The sequence below is a fragment of the Halyomorpha halys genome, unplaced genomic scaffold, assembly GCF_000696795.3.
Source record: "Halyomorpha halys isolate HHAL.00 unplaced genomic scaffold, Hhal_1.1 Scaffold218.1, whole genome shotgun sequence".
NCBI lineage: Eukaryota > Metazoa > Arthropoda > Insecta > Hemiptera > Pentatomidae > Halyomorpha > Halyomorpha halys.
Window position 1 is genome coordinate 913991 of NW_027109445.1, and position 14627 is coordinate 928617.

Sequence of the window (14627 nt, forward strand, 5' to 3'; positions counted from 1 at the left end):
ACAATAATAATGAATAAATAAAATGAACAGTGTAACAAAAAACGTATGGATTCGGGAAATATCGAGCGGTCTTGACTCTACCAGTTGTAATTGGAATATATATATGTATGTATGTATTTGTATTATTTACCTGTAAATGAACCAGAAGTGTACAGAGCTTGAAGTGGAGTTTTCGTCTTTTCGTCCACCTTGGCCAAGAATGAACATAATAGGCCGTCTCCAGCCATAGCATAAACTAGCCTCGATAATGGATACGTGTTACAAATGAAACTGAAAACATCCAAAATATATTATTATTATAATTTTTTGAGATCATATCTTAGTAAATATTTTCCCATAAAGTACCTGGAAGGAAAAGAAGATATGAAAACATAACACATTGGGCAACACGGTTGAGGATAAAGTACAATTGAATGGACAGGTTTCATATTTTTAAAATAATGCGATGAGTCATTATTTTTGAAATTCTCTCATTGAAATTTTAGTGGTCGTCCTCTGAGATTTCAGGAAAAAGTGGATGTAATGGATCCAATCCTCTGGGATTCCTTAAGTCTTGGAGGGATGACTATAGTAATCTCTGGAGTGGCAGACTATTAGACTGCTTATTGTTTATACCTGATGCTTAATTGGCACCTTTGAAAGAACATTGCGTCAAATTATTTCTCTTGTCAGTGAGAACTTTCGTTAGGATTCTATGCCATTGACCGGTTTCTCTACCCTCGCCCCAGCTAGTCCACGTCTATTATCTTAAAGTACTCGTGACATTCAGAGTTTCGAACATGCAGGATATTGGCCTACTATAGGTATTTCATAATACATATTATAAAAATGTAAAAAAAAATATATTCTATATATTTATATAGAATATTATATTATTTTTACTATGTATAATTTTTTTTTTATTTTCTCCTCTGCAGTTAACCCTATAGAAGAGGCGTATATTTTAAATAATTTATCTATGCACAATACAAAATGTATAATAAATACACACATTGCACAGAAAGAGAAATAAAATATACAATACAATAGAAAGAAGATATACTATCTTCTCAATACTACCAGCAGATTAAATGAAATGGTTATAATACGTATGTATACGAAATAAACTCCCTTCTTTTTGACTTAACTTGCTCACCCTCCACTGGCTTAGGCCACATGGCTAGGCTTACCAGTGATGCGGCGAGAGAGATGCGCTGGGATCTCTTGAGCTCTGCTCTACCCCTCACACGTGGGGGATAGAGTGGGCTCAGGGATCCTCAGGTTATTTTATTTTTCATACAGATAGTTTGATTATGTTCATCTTGTCTATTCTTTTAAGTTGTATTAGTTTGTTTATGTATTTTAAGAGAGTTTTTTTTTTTATTATTATTAATTTTATTTGTTTATTTATTTTTTTCTTCTTTCTTTTTTTTTATTTAATTTATTTATTTATTTTTTTTTTATTGTAGTATGTATCAGATTCATTCATCACTGTTACCTATTGCCCACAGCTGTGCGGCTGATTGTAATATCTATCAATCTAAAATCTTTTTGACTTCACTTCCCCTATGAAGGAGAGTAGGTTAGTCCCTTAACAAGGGATTTAAGAATATGTTATTGGTAAAATTTCTTATAATTCAACTAAAACTTAATCTTAGAGAATATAACTAACTTGCCCAGCATTGTGATTGGTAGCCCAATTGATGTAATCCACTTCATGATGTCTAGTCCTATTTTTTGCATTATTTCTGGTATAGGATCATCGATGTCCTATGAAATAATTTTATTACCAAATGGCGAATTAAATTTTTAATAACAAAATAAATAAGGTGTGTTGAAAAGTACCTGATCACAAAACGACCAGACGAGAGTGTAAGTGAAGGAATTGAGTGTAAAAAGAACAGTGACTATTATCACCGCTACAATCATAGATAGAGGTATGGTTCTATCAGGATCTCTCGCTTCTGAGCCTGTAATAAAATAATAAACCTTATCTTATAGTATCAAATCGTTTTCGATATAATTTTAAATTTGGTTTATTTATAGTTAATAGATTAGCGAAAACGATATAAATATTATTGGAGGAAGATAGTCCGGATGGTGGTCAATAAATGAATCAAGTAAAAGTAAACTATTTATTGTTAAACTCCGTTTCGCCCCACTTCGTCAGGGCTGTCTAGTACTAAGGACAACTGAGTCAGTTGTAAAGTGGCAAACTGTAAGTTATAATAGAAAGTATGAAATCTAAAAGGGCTTATTTTTTATTCATTTCCCTATTATTTTTAGAGATAAGTATATGACGAATAATTATACTCATTGAATCTTATATTTTTACCAAAGAATCTACCTATATCCATCTTATCCCTTCAAAGGTGTGGCTATCTTGTCATCCATAAAGATGTAATCTCAACAATATTGCCTTCCTAATTATAGCATGTTAGCACAGTGTATAGAATAGACTTGGAAAACAGGAAATTTTATTGAGCTATGTTCCCTTCGTTTTTAATTACAGAACTTTTAAGCCCCTCCCATAAGTGGGCTAAAAATAGAGCCCTGAAGCTTTCCTAATTTAGCTATAGATATGTAATAATTCTCAAAACCTAATTTAAAAATTTGATTTTTATTTTCTCAGAAAGCACATATTTTAAAATTTATTCCTTGAATATGTTTTGCTGATGTAAATCAGAGCAAAATATAAATTTGGTGCGAAAATGGCTTTAGTGTTAAAAAAATTAAAATCTAAAACTCCACTCTCATGAATTCAACTCATCATTTATATTAGCTATTAATTATTATTGATATTAATATTAATATCATTGAATAATAAATTATTAATTATTATAGCAATGTTAATATTGAAGTTTTTGGTTATAACTTACCAGCATTGGCAACACTATCAATACCTATATACGATATGTACACTTTTGACATTCCGCTGAACACAATTCCTAAGCCGTAAGGAAAGAATCCACCATTTCCACAAGAATCTGAAGGTGGTAAATTCCAATTGTCGAAGTTAAGGTTTGAACCGGACACAAGTGTTATCAGTAAGAACAATCCCAAATTTGTTAAGCAGCAGCAATTATTGATTGTAGAAACCGTCTTCACATCGAATGATACAATAGCTGAAAGAAAAAGATGGCTGCCTATAATTATATTATTACTATTCAGTGCTAAATGATTAGAAAAAATTCTGGTGCGGTGCACGCATCACTCAACCTTCACTTACTAACCTATTTAAGTCCCTAAGTTTTTTGTAGATTGTGTTGAAGGTATCCCTATTTTGGAGGATTTGAACAGGGACGGAAAAAATTAAGAAAATTTTTTTTTACTTTTCTGTTGTCCTAAAAATTCGTATTTTAGGGTTTCTAGAAGTGGAAATAAAAAAAATTTTGTTCCTGCTAAGAATACAACAGTGTTTTTTTTATTTTTTATTTTTATACCAAATCGGCCTGGTAGGCCTTACATGGTTGATATAACTTATATTATATATATTTTTTAACAGTCGATTATGAGGGGGTATAGTCATACAAATGACACCCCTAACTCTATAAAATATTCTTATTAAAAGAAAAAAAAATTATTAACTTAAATAGATAAGAATAATGCTTCTTAATAAAAGAGGAAAATAAAATTAATAACAAAAAATAATGATATTGGCACACTTAAATAAAACAAACAATTGTCTTTTAATAGTAAAAAGAAACAAGTTAATTTGAAAAAGGGAAGCGAGAAAAAAAAATAAAATAACAATAATAATGAATAAATAAAATGAACAGTGTAACAAAAAACGTATGGATTCGGGAAATATCGAGCGGTCTTGACTCTACCAGTTGTAATTGGATTACTCTCTTTATCTCCTTTATTTATTCATAAAATTCTACAATATTTTCTATTTATCCATAATTTCTTATTGCCGATAATGAAAACTGATTATATTTTTCAAATAAACAAAATTAAAGGTTCTTACTAGAAAGATTTTTTTGAAAATTCAACATTTAAGCTCTGTTAGACGATTTCACTGAGGATAAAACCTATTGTTTATATCAGATCCTGCTTTGTGCTTTAGTGCAAGCTATGTTTATAATAATATAACTATATCTTCCGGGTAAAATAGTTATATTTCTCTTTAACCAATCATTAATCCCTGGAGGGACAAACTGTATTAATAGGTTAAAATGATAATTGTTTTATATTACGAAAGAAGAACAGATTTTTGGATTTAATAATAATAATTTATTTATTCGTTTATGGGGCAACCCCCGTACAAATGGATTTAGCCTGTAAAGTACATAATTTAATAATCATTGTAGTAGTTTTACAAAAATGTTGAATTAAAAATTATTTATATAAGCTAATAAACAGTATACCCAAACTGGGATTATCTACGTTAGTCAGAGTGAAAAAAACATCATTATTTATTTAATAAAATAAAAGAAACAAAAACAATACATCTTGTTTTGAAGATAGGATACCGGCCGCCCATAGCTCAGTGGTAAAGACATAGTCTTACCAATTTGATGTTTATTGGCGGTGCCGGTTCGAATCCGACCTGGGACGTTGACTTTTTCATTGAGTAGTGGTCCCACAAAATGAAGAACTTTGACCCCCAACCATGGTTAGGCAGTATAGGACTCCAATAGGAATCTTGGCCGAAAAGAAAACAAAAATCGGGCATACCTCCCACCTAAATTTGTGGCTCAGCTGGATTTACAATTTGGAAATGGTGTGAGAGACGGAGAAGGCGCAGTCGATCGTAAAAGAACAGAGAAGTAACTTCGTCGGCATCAAATTATAAAACTAAACAAGCTTATTAAACAAACTATATTAATAAAATATGTATCGTCAATCAACATATTTTCATCCTGAATAATAAATAAATATGCAATAAATATATAAAGTTGTGTGGTGTATCAAATATTTGTTTAAGCTATTAGTGTTGAACGCGAGTGGTTGAGGACACAAATAAAATCTTTTTACTGTTTTATTTGTTACAGTTACATAACATAAAACGTTCTTACTGTAGCCAAACAAAGAATATAACGGCTAGTGAACAGCAATCGATATATTCACACTTGCCGCAGAGCAACCTATATAAAATAAAAATGAATTTTTATTTCACACTTCAACAATTAGTCATTAGTTTATTTCTAGTATTTACCTAGTGCGCAAACAGATATGACGCATCCTAGAAGGTCAGGATGTGTATGAAAGAAAGGGCTCGTGAAGCTCATGTAATCCGTCAAATTTTTGCTGATCCATTTAGCGACCAGTTCATCGATCACTTGGCTCAGTCCACGTGCTGCCAAGGCAGAAGCTGCAAATAACAATAGGGCTATTCATGATCTTTAGTTTAACATGTTAAAAAAATTATGTTAAATGGAAAAATATTTCCATATTTTACCATGTTAACAAGATATAACAGGGGTATTCATGATGTTCTGTTAAATGTAAAATGTTTTACCATGTTAAATTTTATAAGAATAGGATTGTGAGCAGCCCTATTTAAAGTCATGTTAAATGCATAAGAGCTCCTAGCGGATTTTCTGAGCATCTTGTTTTATAACCTTTCCTTCCAAAACTTTAGGTTATTGTTTAGTTCTAAGTTTCTATTAAAGTAATTTATTACAATATACCTAAAGAGGAAGTTGTGTGAAAATATGGCCCCTGAGTGACTTTTTGATTTTCTTAATTGTGAGGAAGAGAATCAAAATGAGCTAATGAACAACTGTCATTACATTACAATTATTGTCATACATTGTTTTATTAGCTATAAAAACATCCAAAACAATAATGACAATCAAAACACAAACTACGAGCAAATAGTACGTATAATACTACATTTCTTGTTACTACGACAACAAACAAAATGATGATGAGCTCAGTTGGTTCGTTGCGTGACGTCATTCTCCATTTAACAGACTTTCAACCATGTTATATGTTATATCGTTTTACTATGGCAAATGAAGGAATTATTCCTCCATTTAACATGAGTTTTTCCATCTAACACGCTTTAACATGTCAAACTAAAGATCATGAATACCCTAACATATAACATGGTCGATATTCTGTTGCTAGGTTTGTTAAATGGAGAATGACGTCACGCAAGAGACCAGCTGAGCTCATCATATTGTTTGTTGTGTTAGCTTACTTGCTCGCAGTTTGTGTTAGTATTGTTTTGGATGTTATAATTACTAATAAAGGAATGGATGACAATAATAATAATAATATAAATGACAGTTGTCAATTAACTCATCTTGATTCTGTTCCTCTCAAGATAATAAATTACTTTAATCAAAACATATAAGCAAACAATAACACGAAGTTTAGGAAGGAAACGTTATTAAACAAGCTGCTCAGAAAATTCGCTAGAAGCTCTTTTAACATGACTTTACATAGGACTGATCACAATCCTAAACTAGGGGTATTCATGATCTTTAGTTTAACATGTTAAATGGAGAAATAGTTCCTTCTTTCACTATGTTAAAACGATATAACATATAACATGGTTGAGAGTCTGTTATAGGGGAAATGACGTCACGAAACAGGCCAGCTGAGTTCGTCACCGTTTTGTTAGTTGTGTTAGGTTACTTGCTCTTGGTTTGTATTTGTGACAAAGTAAGGAGCATTGAGTTTTTTACGAAGGATTTTGTATTGTAAGGATTGAATACGAGAGGAATTCGAAGGTTTAGGGGAGTCCCAATGCTCAACTCCTCATGTCCAGATTGGCCTTATTACAGTCATGTAGATCAGTCTTTTGTAGTGTGTTGGAAGTCTAAACCGTTTGTCTAGTAAGTGCTGTAATAGTCGAAATCGACGTACAGTCTTGGGTGAGGATTCCAGGTCAATCGTTTGTCCAGATGTAGTCCAAGGTAGCGGATCTGTTCGACAGGGGTAAGCGTAACAAAATGAAACAGTAGGGCAGTCGGTAAGTTTACGACGAAGGGTAAAGGTGATTTGATAGGATTTGTTGGAATTTATCTTAATCCTCCAATTACGACACCATTCTTCGAGAGCTATGATATGGCATTGGAGAGTTTGGAATACAATTAATGTTATTATTAACTGCGAGCACACATGTGTCATTGGCATACGTGGTGAGAATAGTGTTAGGATTGGTTGGAATGTCAGTATAGACGGTCTAGAGGATGGGACCAAGGATACTACCTTGAGGAACACCAGCGGACTGAGAATAGAGGGATGAATAGAAACCATTGTGGTTTATTTGGAATAATCTATTAATGAGGATGCCCGGGTGCCAAACTCGATCAAAAGCCTGTTCTACATCGAAAAAGACTCCCGCGCAGTAAATTCTAAATTCTATTATTTAAATTTGTGTGCTCTTTTTAACTTCTTCTTGATGGAAATTTCCGTATAACGGACAAATGTATGTTCCCTGTTGGTCTCGGTTATATAAAAGATTCGATGTATTGAAATTATATCTAATATTTAAATTTAAATGAAATATATAATACTTAAAATATGTTCCATGCAGAGAAGGCAGCCTAAAAAAGCAGCGCGAAGTTCTCCAATGTGCTTGAAGGCTGCACTATAGGCTCCCCCGCAGGTGTTATTGAGTCTGATGAAGTCAGCATAACACATTGCTATAAGCATATTTAAATTGCAATCCAGATTTCATTTGTGTATTTAATATTTTTTATCAAAAGTCAATTTTACCCGACATGAGAATGATTCCAGCTGTGAACAAATTGGTGAGGATAAACGCTGGTCCAATGGCAGCGCTGAAAGAACCGACGAATATAAAAGAACCCGCTCCAACTGTAGCTCCAACCCCTAGAAATGTAGCATCGAACATGTTCAGTTCCTTGGAGAGTGCTTCTCCCCCTGTGGTCGGCAAAATATTGCGGTTAAAGGAATACAAGAAGGATCGAAAAGATACGTCTTTATGCTGAAACAGAAATGGTTAGTTATATGAAACAACCATGTGCAGCGTATGTGAATTAATAAGTTTTTTTTGTTATATTTAATTGTATTCAATAACAATTTATTTTTTTCTATAGTCCTATATCCTAACCTATTTTATTTTTATAGAATTATCTTAAAATTTATATTTATTAAATAAATCAAAACTTGTATCCTTTTTTGTCTCAACACTTTTTATTTTTCACCAGTTCAACGTTTCGGCCATTTTAGCCAACCTCAAGGACATCCTCAATTATAATTTCTTCCTCACATTAAATTTAGAGTTACTTTTGCAGACTATTCTGCCATTTATAGATAAATGGTTTGTGTATATGGTAGTGAATTTGTGTGGATAATATTACATAAGAAGAATTAAATATTTAAGATTTTAAATTTAAAAAATAGGCTTTTAACTTATAATAAAAGAATGACCTGGGCAGAATAGCCTGCAAAAGTAATTCTAAATTTAATGTGAGGAAGAAATTATATTGAAGATGTCCTTGAGGATGGCTAAAATGGCCGAAACGTTGGACTGGTGAAAAATAAAAAGTGTTGAGACAAAAAAGGATACAAGTTTTGATTTATTTAATAAATAATTACCTTGTCTCAAGAAATTGAAATAATATAATTAAATTAAAATTTATAGATAATAATTTATTCAGAAAAGAAATAATATATCTAAAAAATGTTAGAAACAAAATTAAATTTATCGAACCTCCCTATAGCAATAAATTTGGTAAACGTACGTTAAACCATAACCGTATCTGTTTGCTTACCAGAAGAACTAATAAATAAATTAACCCCCCCCCAAAAAAAAAAATTAAGGGGTACTTTCTTACTTCTATGATTCCCAATAATTGATTTTGATTCGCCAAATGACCATATCTGCCTGTATTTTTTCTTAACTCCACATAATTTATTTATTTTATTACAATTTTTATCAGCAATGTATGTGTGTTCTTAGTAAAAGATATTATTGGATCCTTATTTTTATCATATTCTGTATCATCTTGTTTTATTTTCATTATTATATTAATTCACTAATTGTAAATTTGCAACTTTATTATTCACTTCAAAATCCTTTCAGTTATTTTTATTGTTATTATTATTATTTTATTTTATTTTTCACTTTATTTTCACTTTTTTTATTTGTTAATTAAATTATTAATTTTATCACTTGAGGTCAATTCATATTGTACTTATCTACCTTAAAAATTGTATAGCCTAACTGTAATATTTACATTTTACTTGTGTCTATCATTTCAATGTGATCTTGTTGCACCGACCGATAGATGTTGCATCTGGTCAGACCAAATTGGATGTAATTTTTTTAATTGCCCATTTTTTAAACCCATAAAAAAAATCGTGAATAGAGGAATGTCATGGCTACTAATCTTTGCTTTATACTGATATATCAAAATCGCCTATCATTATCACGTTGGGGAATGATAATTGGATCTTTAGTGACTTCACACTGACTTCTTGTTGATCAGATTTGATCTTTGAGATTTTTCCAAACCTACATCTTCATGCTTAAAATAAGCATTAAGAGAATCAAGATCTGCTTGAAATTTTGTAGTACGTACAAAGGCGAGAATTCGTTAAAAAAATATATATATATCAACGTTTTCTTCTTTCTCCAAACCCAGGTAGGAGGTAGAATCCCATAGTAATAAACATTTACTTTATTGTCAAATTCAAAACATATTTAACTATATCTTTTGACAACTTGACAAAATATTTAGATCATTTTCATTACTATCACAATTTTGAATTTGGTGGATCGATTTCGCATCACCAGGTATGTCATTTATTTTTATCAGTTATTATATATTTTTTATGACCACAGTGTAAATAATTTAACATTTATGGCTATCTTTTTTTTACTAGAGCAGGCGAAGACATTATTAAAGGATTAATATAATCTGAACTAAGTCTCACTAATTATTTTGTTAGTTACCTCCATCTTCTTGGTTTGCGATCGTAGATTTCAGAAAGTTAGTTCAATTATTGACAATATAATTGATGTTAATCAGTACATGTGATTATAACCAACAATGATCTTTATTAATCATAAAGAAAATTTAGAATGTCGTCTGTTTGATATTTATGGCATGTTTAATAGAAAGTATGATGGATAATGGCAAGGACGTGGTAAATAAAATGTATTTCTGAACAGGAATAAAAGTCAGTTTGTTATTTCCAACTGTCATGACATGTGGTATGTCATCACTTACAATCCCATGTTGCCAATTGGCAAAGCAGGATACAATTAAAAAAAAATCTCATGAAAACCGTTCATTGCATGCCCTCATACTTACAAAGTTTGATTTGTCAAATATCCAAACACTATCGACGAGGATTAGCAATAAATACCTGTACAGATTTTAATGATATTTATATCACTTTAATAAGATAAACCGTTATTAATAGGATTGAGAAATATAAGGGAATGTATACTTTCTCAGCTACGCGCCAAAAATGCTGAATTTATTAATAATAATTATTTTTGTATTACATGAGAAAACGATAGTAAAATTGCTTAATTCTTTACATGTTAGATTTTTGTTCATCCTCCTCACAATAAAAAATCTTATTAATATCGTATTAAGCTCAGTTACCCTTAACACCTTCAGTTTTAGTTTAGTAATTTCTAGAATAACTCATAATCTATACATCATCCGGAACATTCCAGGTGCTCGTTTGAAGAATGATTGAATTGTCCAGAGAGAAATGGTTTATTCAGCAATGCTGTCATTATAAATTGAGTTGCTAGAACAAAGAGCATTCTAATTGAATATATATACACTACTATACATTAACAAAAACAAAAAAAATAAAAATATTTTTCAAACAAAAATTCATTATACTCTAAATTGGCTAGCAGATGGCTAATGACGGTAGATAACAATGGACTATACTGTGAGTATTCATAGTATATTATATCAAAGAAATAATAATACAAATATTTGGTTAAAAGCAGTAATTTTTTTTTTATACACCATATTAATAGTAGAAATATATATAACACAAATTTTGCTGATGAAATTTTTTCTTTTTTATCAAATCCAATCCGTTTTAAATAAATCCATACAAAGTGTGTTTTTTTTAAAAAAATACTTTTTTCACTTATAAATGAACAATCTTATGATTTTAACAAATTAAATCACCACTTAGCATTACTGCAGATGTAAAAGAATTATCGACATCTTTGAAAAGATTAATTTTTTAAAACATCAAACTGCCAAATTTCCAATTAAATAGATTTAAAAAAAATTAAATAAACAAAAATTGTTATGAGCATTCATATTTTTGAATTTTTTCACGCCATTTTTCCTAAAACTTTTAGTACAAGAGCCCAAGAGGAGAAAAAAAAGCAGTTATCTCACCCCAATTTTTTCAAAAATCCAACATTTTATACGAACTACTAGAAATTAACATTGTGTTAGTTTATTTTGTCAAATATCATAAAACTACTACTCCTGCAAAGATAAACATAATTACCTATTTTATAGTTAATTTAACTAGTTTTAATTTGAGCGCTGGCAGACATCTGTACGTCCAATGGTTTCTGAAATGAAGTTTTTCATAAATCAAACTTATCGTCCGAACAACTGTAAATCAATTTATTTTAGTAAATATCATAAAAACTACTATTCCTACGAAGGTAAAGGCCATAAACTTCTATATAGTCCATTAAACTAGCTTTGATTTGAGTGCTAATAGACATCTGTAAGTCACATAGTTCCTGAGATATAGATTTCTCAAAATAAATTAACTAACTACTAATCTTTCAGTAAATTTTTAAGAAATTTCGCTTTTTAAAAAGCTATATCTCGGGAACTATAGACGTAAATAGCTCTTTTAGGGCTAATATTTCAGCAAATTTACTCTTCTTTAAATAATGTTCTCTTAGATTTTCTAGTTTTTAAGATATAGAGCTCCAAATGAAAAATTAATATTTTTTTAAGGTTTTGAAACAGCCGCCATTTTTATTCCCTCTACCTATACTTGGCAGACTCATCAATTTTGACTAGTAATTATACCTAGTTTTCATTACGTAATCAAAAATTGGGGTGAGATAACTGCCCTTTTTTCTTCCCGGCTTTTGTACTATTTCTGTTATCCGAACAACTCCTGTATTTCATATCTATTCTCTTAATATGTCATTACACCATACTAAAACCTAAGTCATTTACTCACTCTTTTTTCCTTTTAATTTTACCATATTAATTATTACTTCTATTTATTATTATTTTATTAAATATTACTCCGGTGGCATATTTTCAATCATACTATTTATTAACAAATACAAAAAAATTTTTTTCAAACAATAATCAATTATACTCTAAATACAATATATTTCATTTCATTTTTTTTTTTTAATGAATGTAAAATATTTATCAGAACAATATTCGTGAAGACACAGCAAGGAATTATTGTATTGATCTTATCAGCCAAAGTGGTAAGGAAACTCGAATCAGTACACTAGATATTATTTCATAATGTTTTTACTTTTTACAATTTACTGATTAAAACTCAATTTATCGATGAATAGTTTAGCACTATTCATTAATTGAATTATTTGGAGCTTAGATATTAAGAACTGTTAATTAACTATATTAAAATAATATCTATTATTACCCGTTATTGTAACCTTTTAATGAAATTACTCTCATATCGTAATCCGATATAAGTAATGAATAGTTTAATTATAAATAATCCATTATTAATTTAATCCTCTACGCAGATGGTCTGAGGGACCCGTAGCGATGTTCTTTGGTGTTCTAAACTTAGTTATTGTTTTGATTTTTTTTTTCAGGTTATAAATGAATAACCGCCATTTCCGTATAAATGAATAGTTGGAATAATAAAAATGTTATATGGGACGTATAACTTGAAAAAGTAGAAAAATAATTGTTACTGGGTCCTTCAGACAAATTGTAATATTGGCTTAGACAAATTTTAATTTTAAAAAATAGGATGAAATTCTAAGAAAAGAAGATTAATTATTAGAAGATCTTTAGTTGACTGTATATAATTAATTGGTGAAAATGTAGGGTGATGTTATGCACACTAAATAGTAAGTAGAACTATTGATTAGTACCGGTTCACTTTGCAAGGTTTCTTTGTAAAGTATGATAAGAATATACATAGAAGGTTGTATATAAAAAAAAGAACGAAATAAACTAAAAGAATATAAATATAAATTAATAAAATAATTATTAACAACAACTACATTAATAAATGATAGAATTGAAAATAATAATATAATAATTAATAGAAGTAGTAACTATTATAATCTAATTAAAAGAAGGAAAGAATGAGGAAACTAATTTAGATGTATATTGCAATAATATATGAAAGGGATAGATAAATGTAGGTAAGTAGATAAATAATATAAGATAATAATATATTCTAGATTCAGGTTAACATTTATATTATTGCACTATACAATGTAATCTCGGTACTCCAAACATTCCAGTAATCTGGCGTTTTTCTTTTTTTTTTTCTTTGCTATTTACAACTGTACTTACATAAAAATACACTAAGTAAATTTGATGTAAGATCAAAATTGAGTGAAACAGGCATATAGAGAAATTTACCCATAGCACTATAATGACGTTTTATATTAGCAGGTCTCATGGCCATCTTCTTTTCAGGCGCATTGTCAGGAATGGAAGAGGAAGCAAGGTTAGAAACTAATGGGTTTGGGTTGTTATGGAGTTTATAATGGAAGGAATGATTTCTGATTCGGGCTAGAACTGACGTTAAAAAAAAAAAGTTTTTTTTTTTGGAAAAACTGCAGACAATAATGTTTTCTAATAAAAGAGAACATGTGTAAAGAATATTTTTGATTTCCCGAGCTATAGGCAAATTATTGTAATCACCGTGGTAATCTTTATACCGTTTCCATATCGTATAATCTAATTCCTATGAAAGTTGAGATTAGAAATACATAATGCCTATTGAATAAATCGTTTGATTCTGTAAAACTAATTTAATTAATTTGTAAAAATATTTTTATAATTCAAATTTTGTCGGGGAAATCATTTTTTTTTTTTTATAATGAACTTAAAGACTTTTTTAATTTTTTATTTATATTTGTTTCTCTCATAAATGAGCAATGTTATGGATTTAACAAATAAAATATCACTTAGCATTACTGCGGATGCAAAAGAACAACAGAATACTTTAAAAAAGATTAATTTTTTAAAACATCAAATTTCGAATAAAATATATTTTAAAAAATAAATAAATAAAAATTGTTAAGAACATTGATATTTTTTCACACCATTTTCCCTAATACTTTCTGCTATCCGTAGTATAACAATATCTTAGTGGCATATTTTCAATTATACCGTTCATATTATTAATTAATGTTCTACTCATTTATATTTATATTATTTTAGTTTATTTAGTTCATTTTATTTTTTATATAAAATTTATGTGCTCTCTTGACATACTTTACAGTTTTAGTATCTTTTTATCATTTAACCCTGATAAAGTCCTACAAAAGGGACAAAATGTTCGTAATTGATAAATATTTTTTCTGATATTTTGTGTAACTTTCTTAACTGCCACCTAGATCATCTTCTAACAAAAAAATCTTCACTAGTTTTTTATACTGAGTTCCTCTGCAAAACGAAAACTCGAATTACAATACTTTCCTTTAATATATATTCCTTATATGTGTAAGTGGTAGTAAAAAAAGATAATAGCAA

General features: G+C 29.6%; 1 protein-coding gene across 3 annotated transcripts in view; it reads right to left on the reverse strand.

Annotated features, from left to right (window-relative positions):
- The window catches only part of LOC106679764 (high affinity cationic amino acid transporter 1), a 19856-nt gene extending 9932 nt beyond the window's left edge, over window positions 1-9924 (reverse strand). For 2 of the 3 annotated variants that reach the window (XM_067047619.1, XM_014419096.2), the window contains exons 1-8: window positions 9863-9915; window positions 7657-7888; window positions 7455-7583; window positions 5141-5296; window positions 2859-3104; window positions 1825-1949; window positions 1652-1749; window positions 131-270 (exon numbers count right to left, since the gene is read on the reverse strand). In XM_067047619.1, coding sequence (XP_066903720.1) covers window positions 131-270; window positions 1652-1749; window positions 1825-1949; window positions 2859-3104; window positions 5141-5296; window positions 7455-7583; window positions 7657-7888; window positions 9863-9868 — 1132 coding nt within the window. In that variant the 5' untranslated portion in view covers window positions 9869-9915. Of the gene's footprint in view, window positions 1-130; window positions 271-1651; window positions 1750-1824; window positions 1950-2858; window positions 3105-5140; window positions 5297-7454; window positions 7584-7656; window positions 7889-9862 lie in introns of all 3 variants that reach the window. The other variant, XM_067047620.1, reaches the window with a different exon arrangement.
- Between the last annotated feature and the right edge of the window lie 4703 nt (window positions 9925-14627).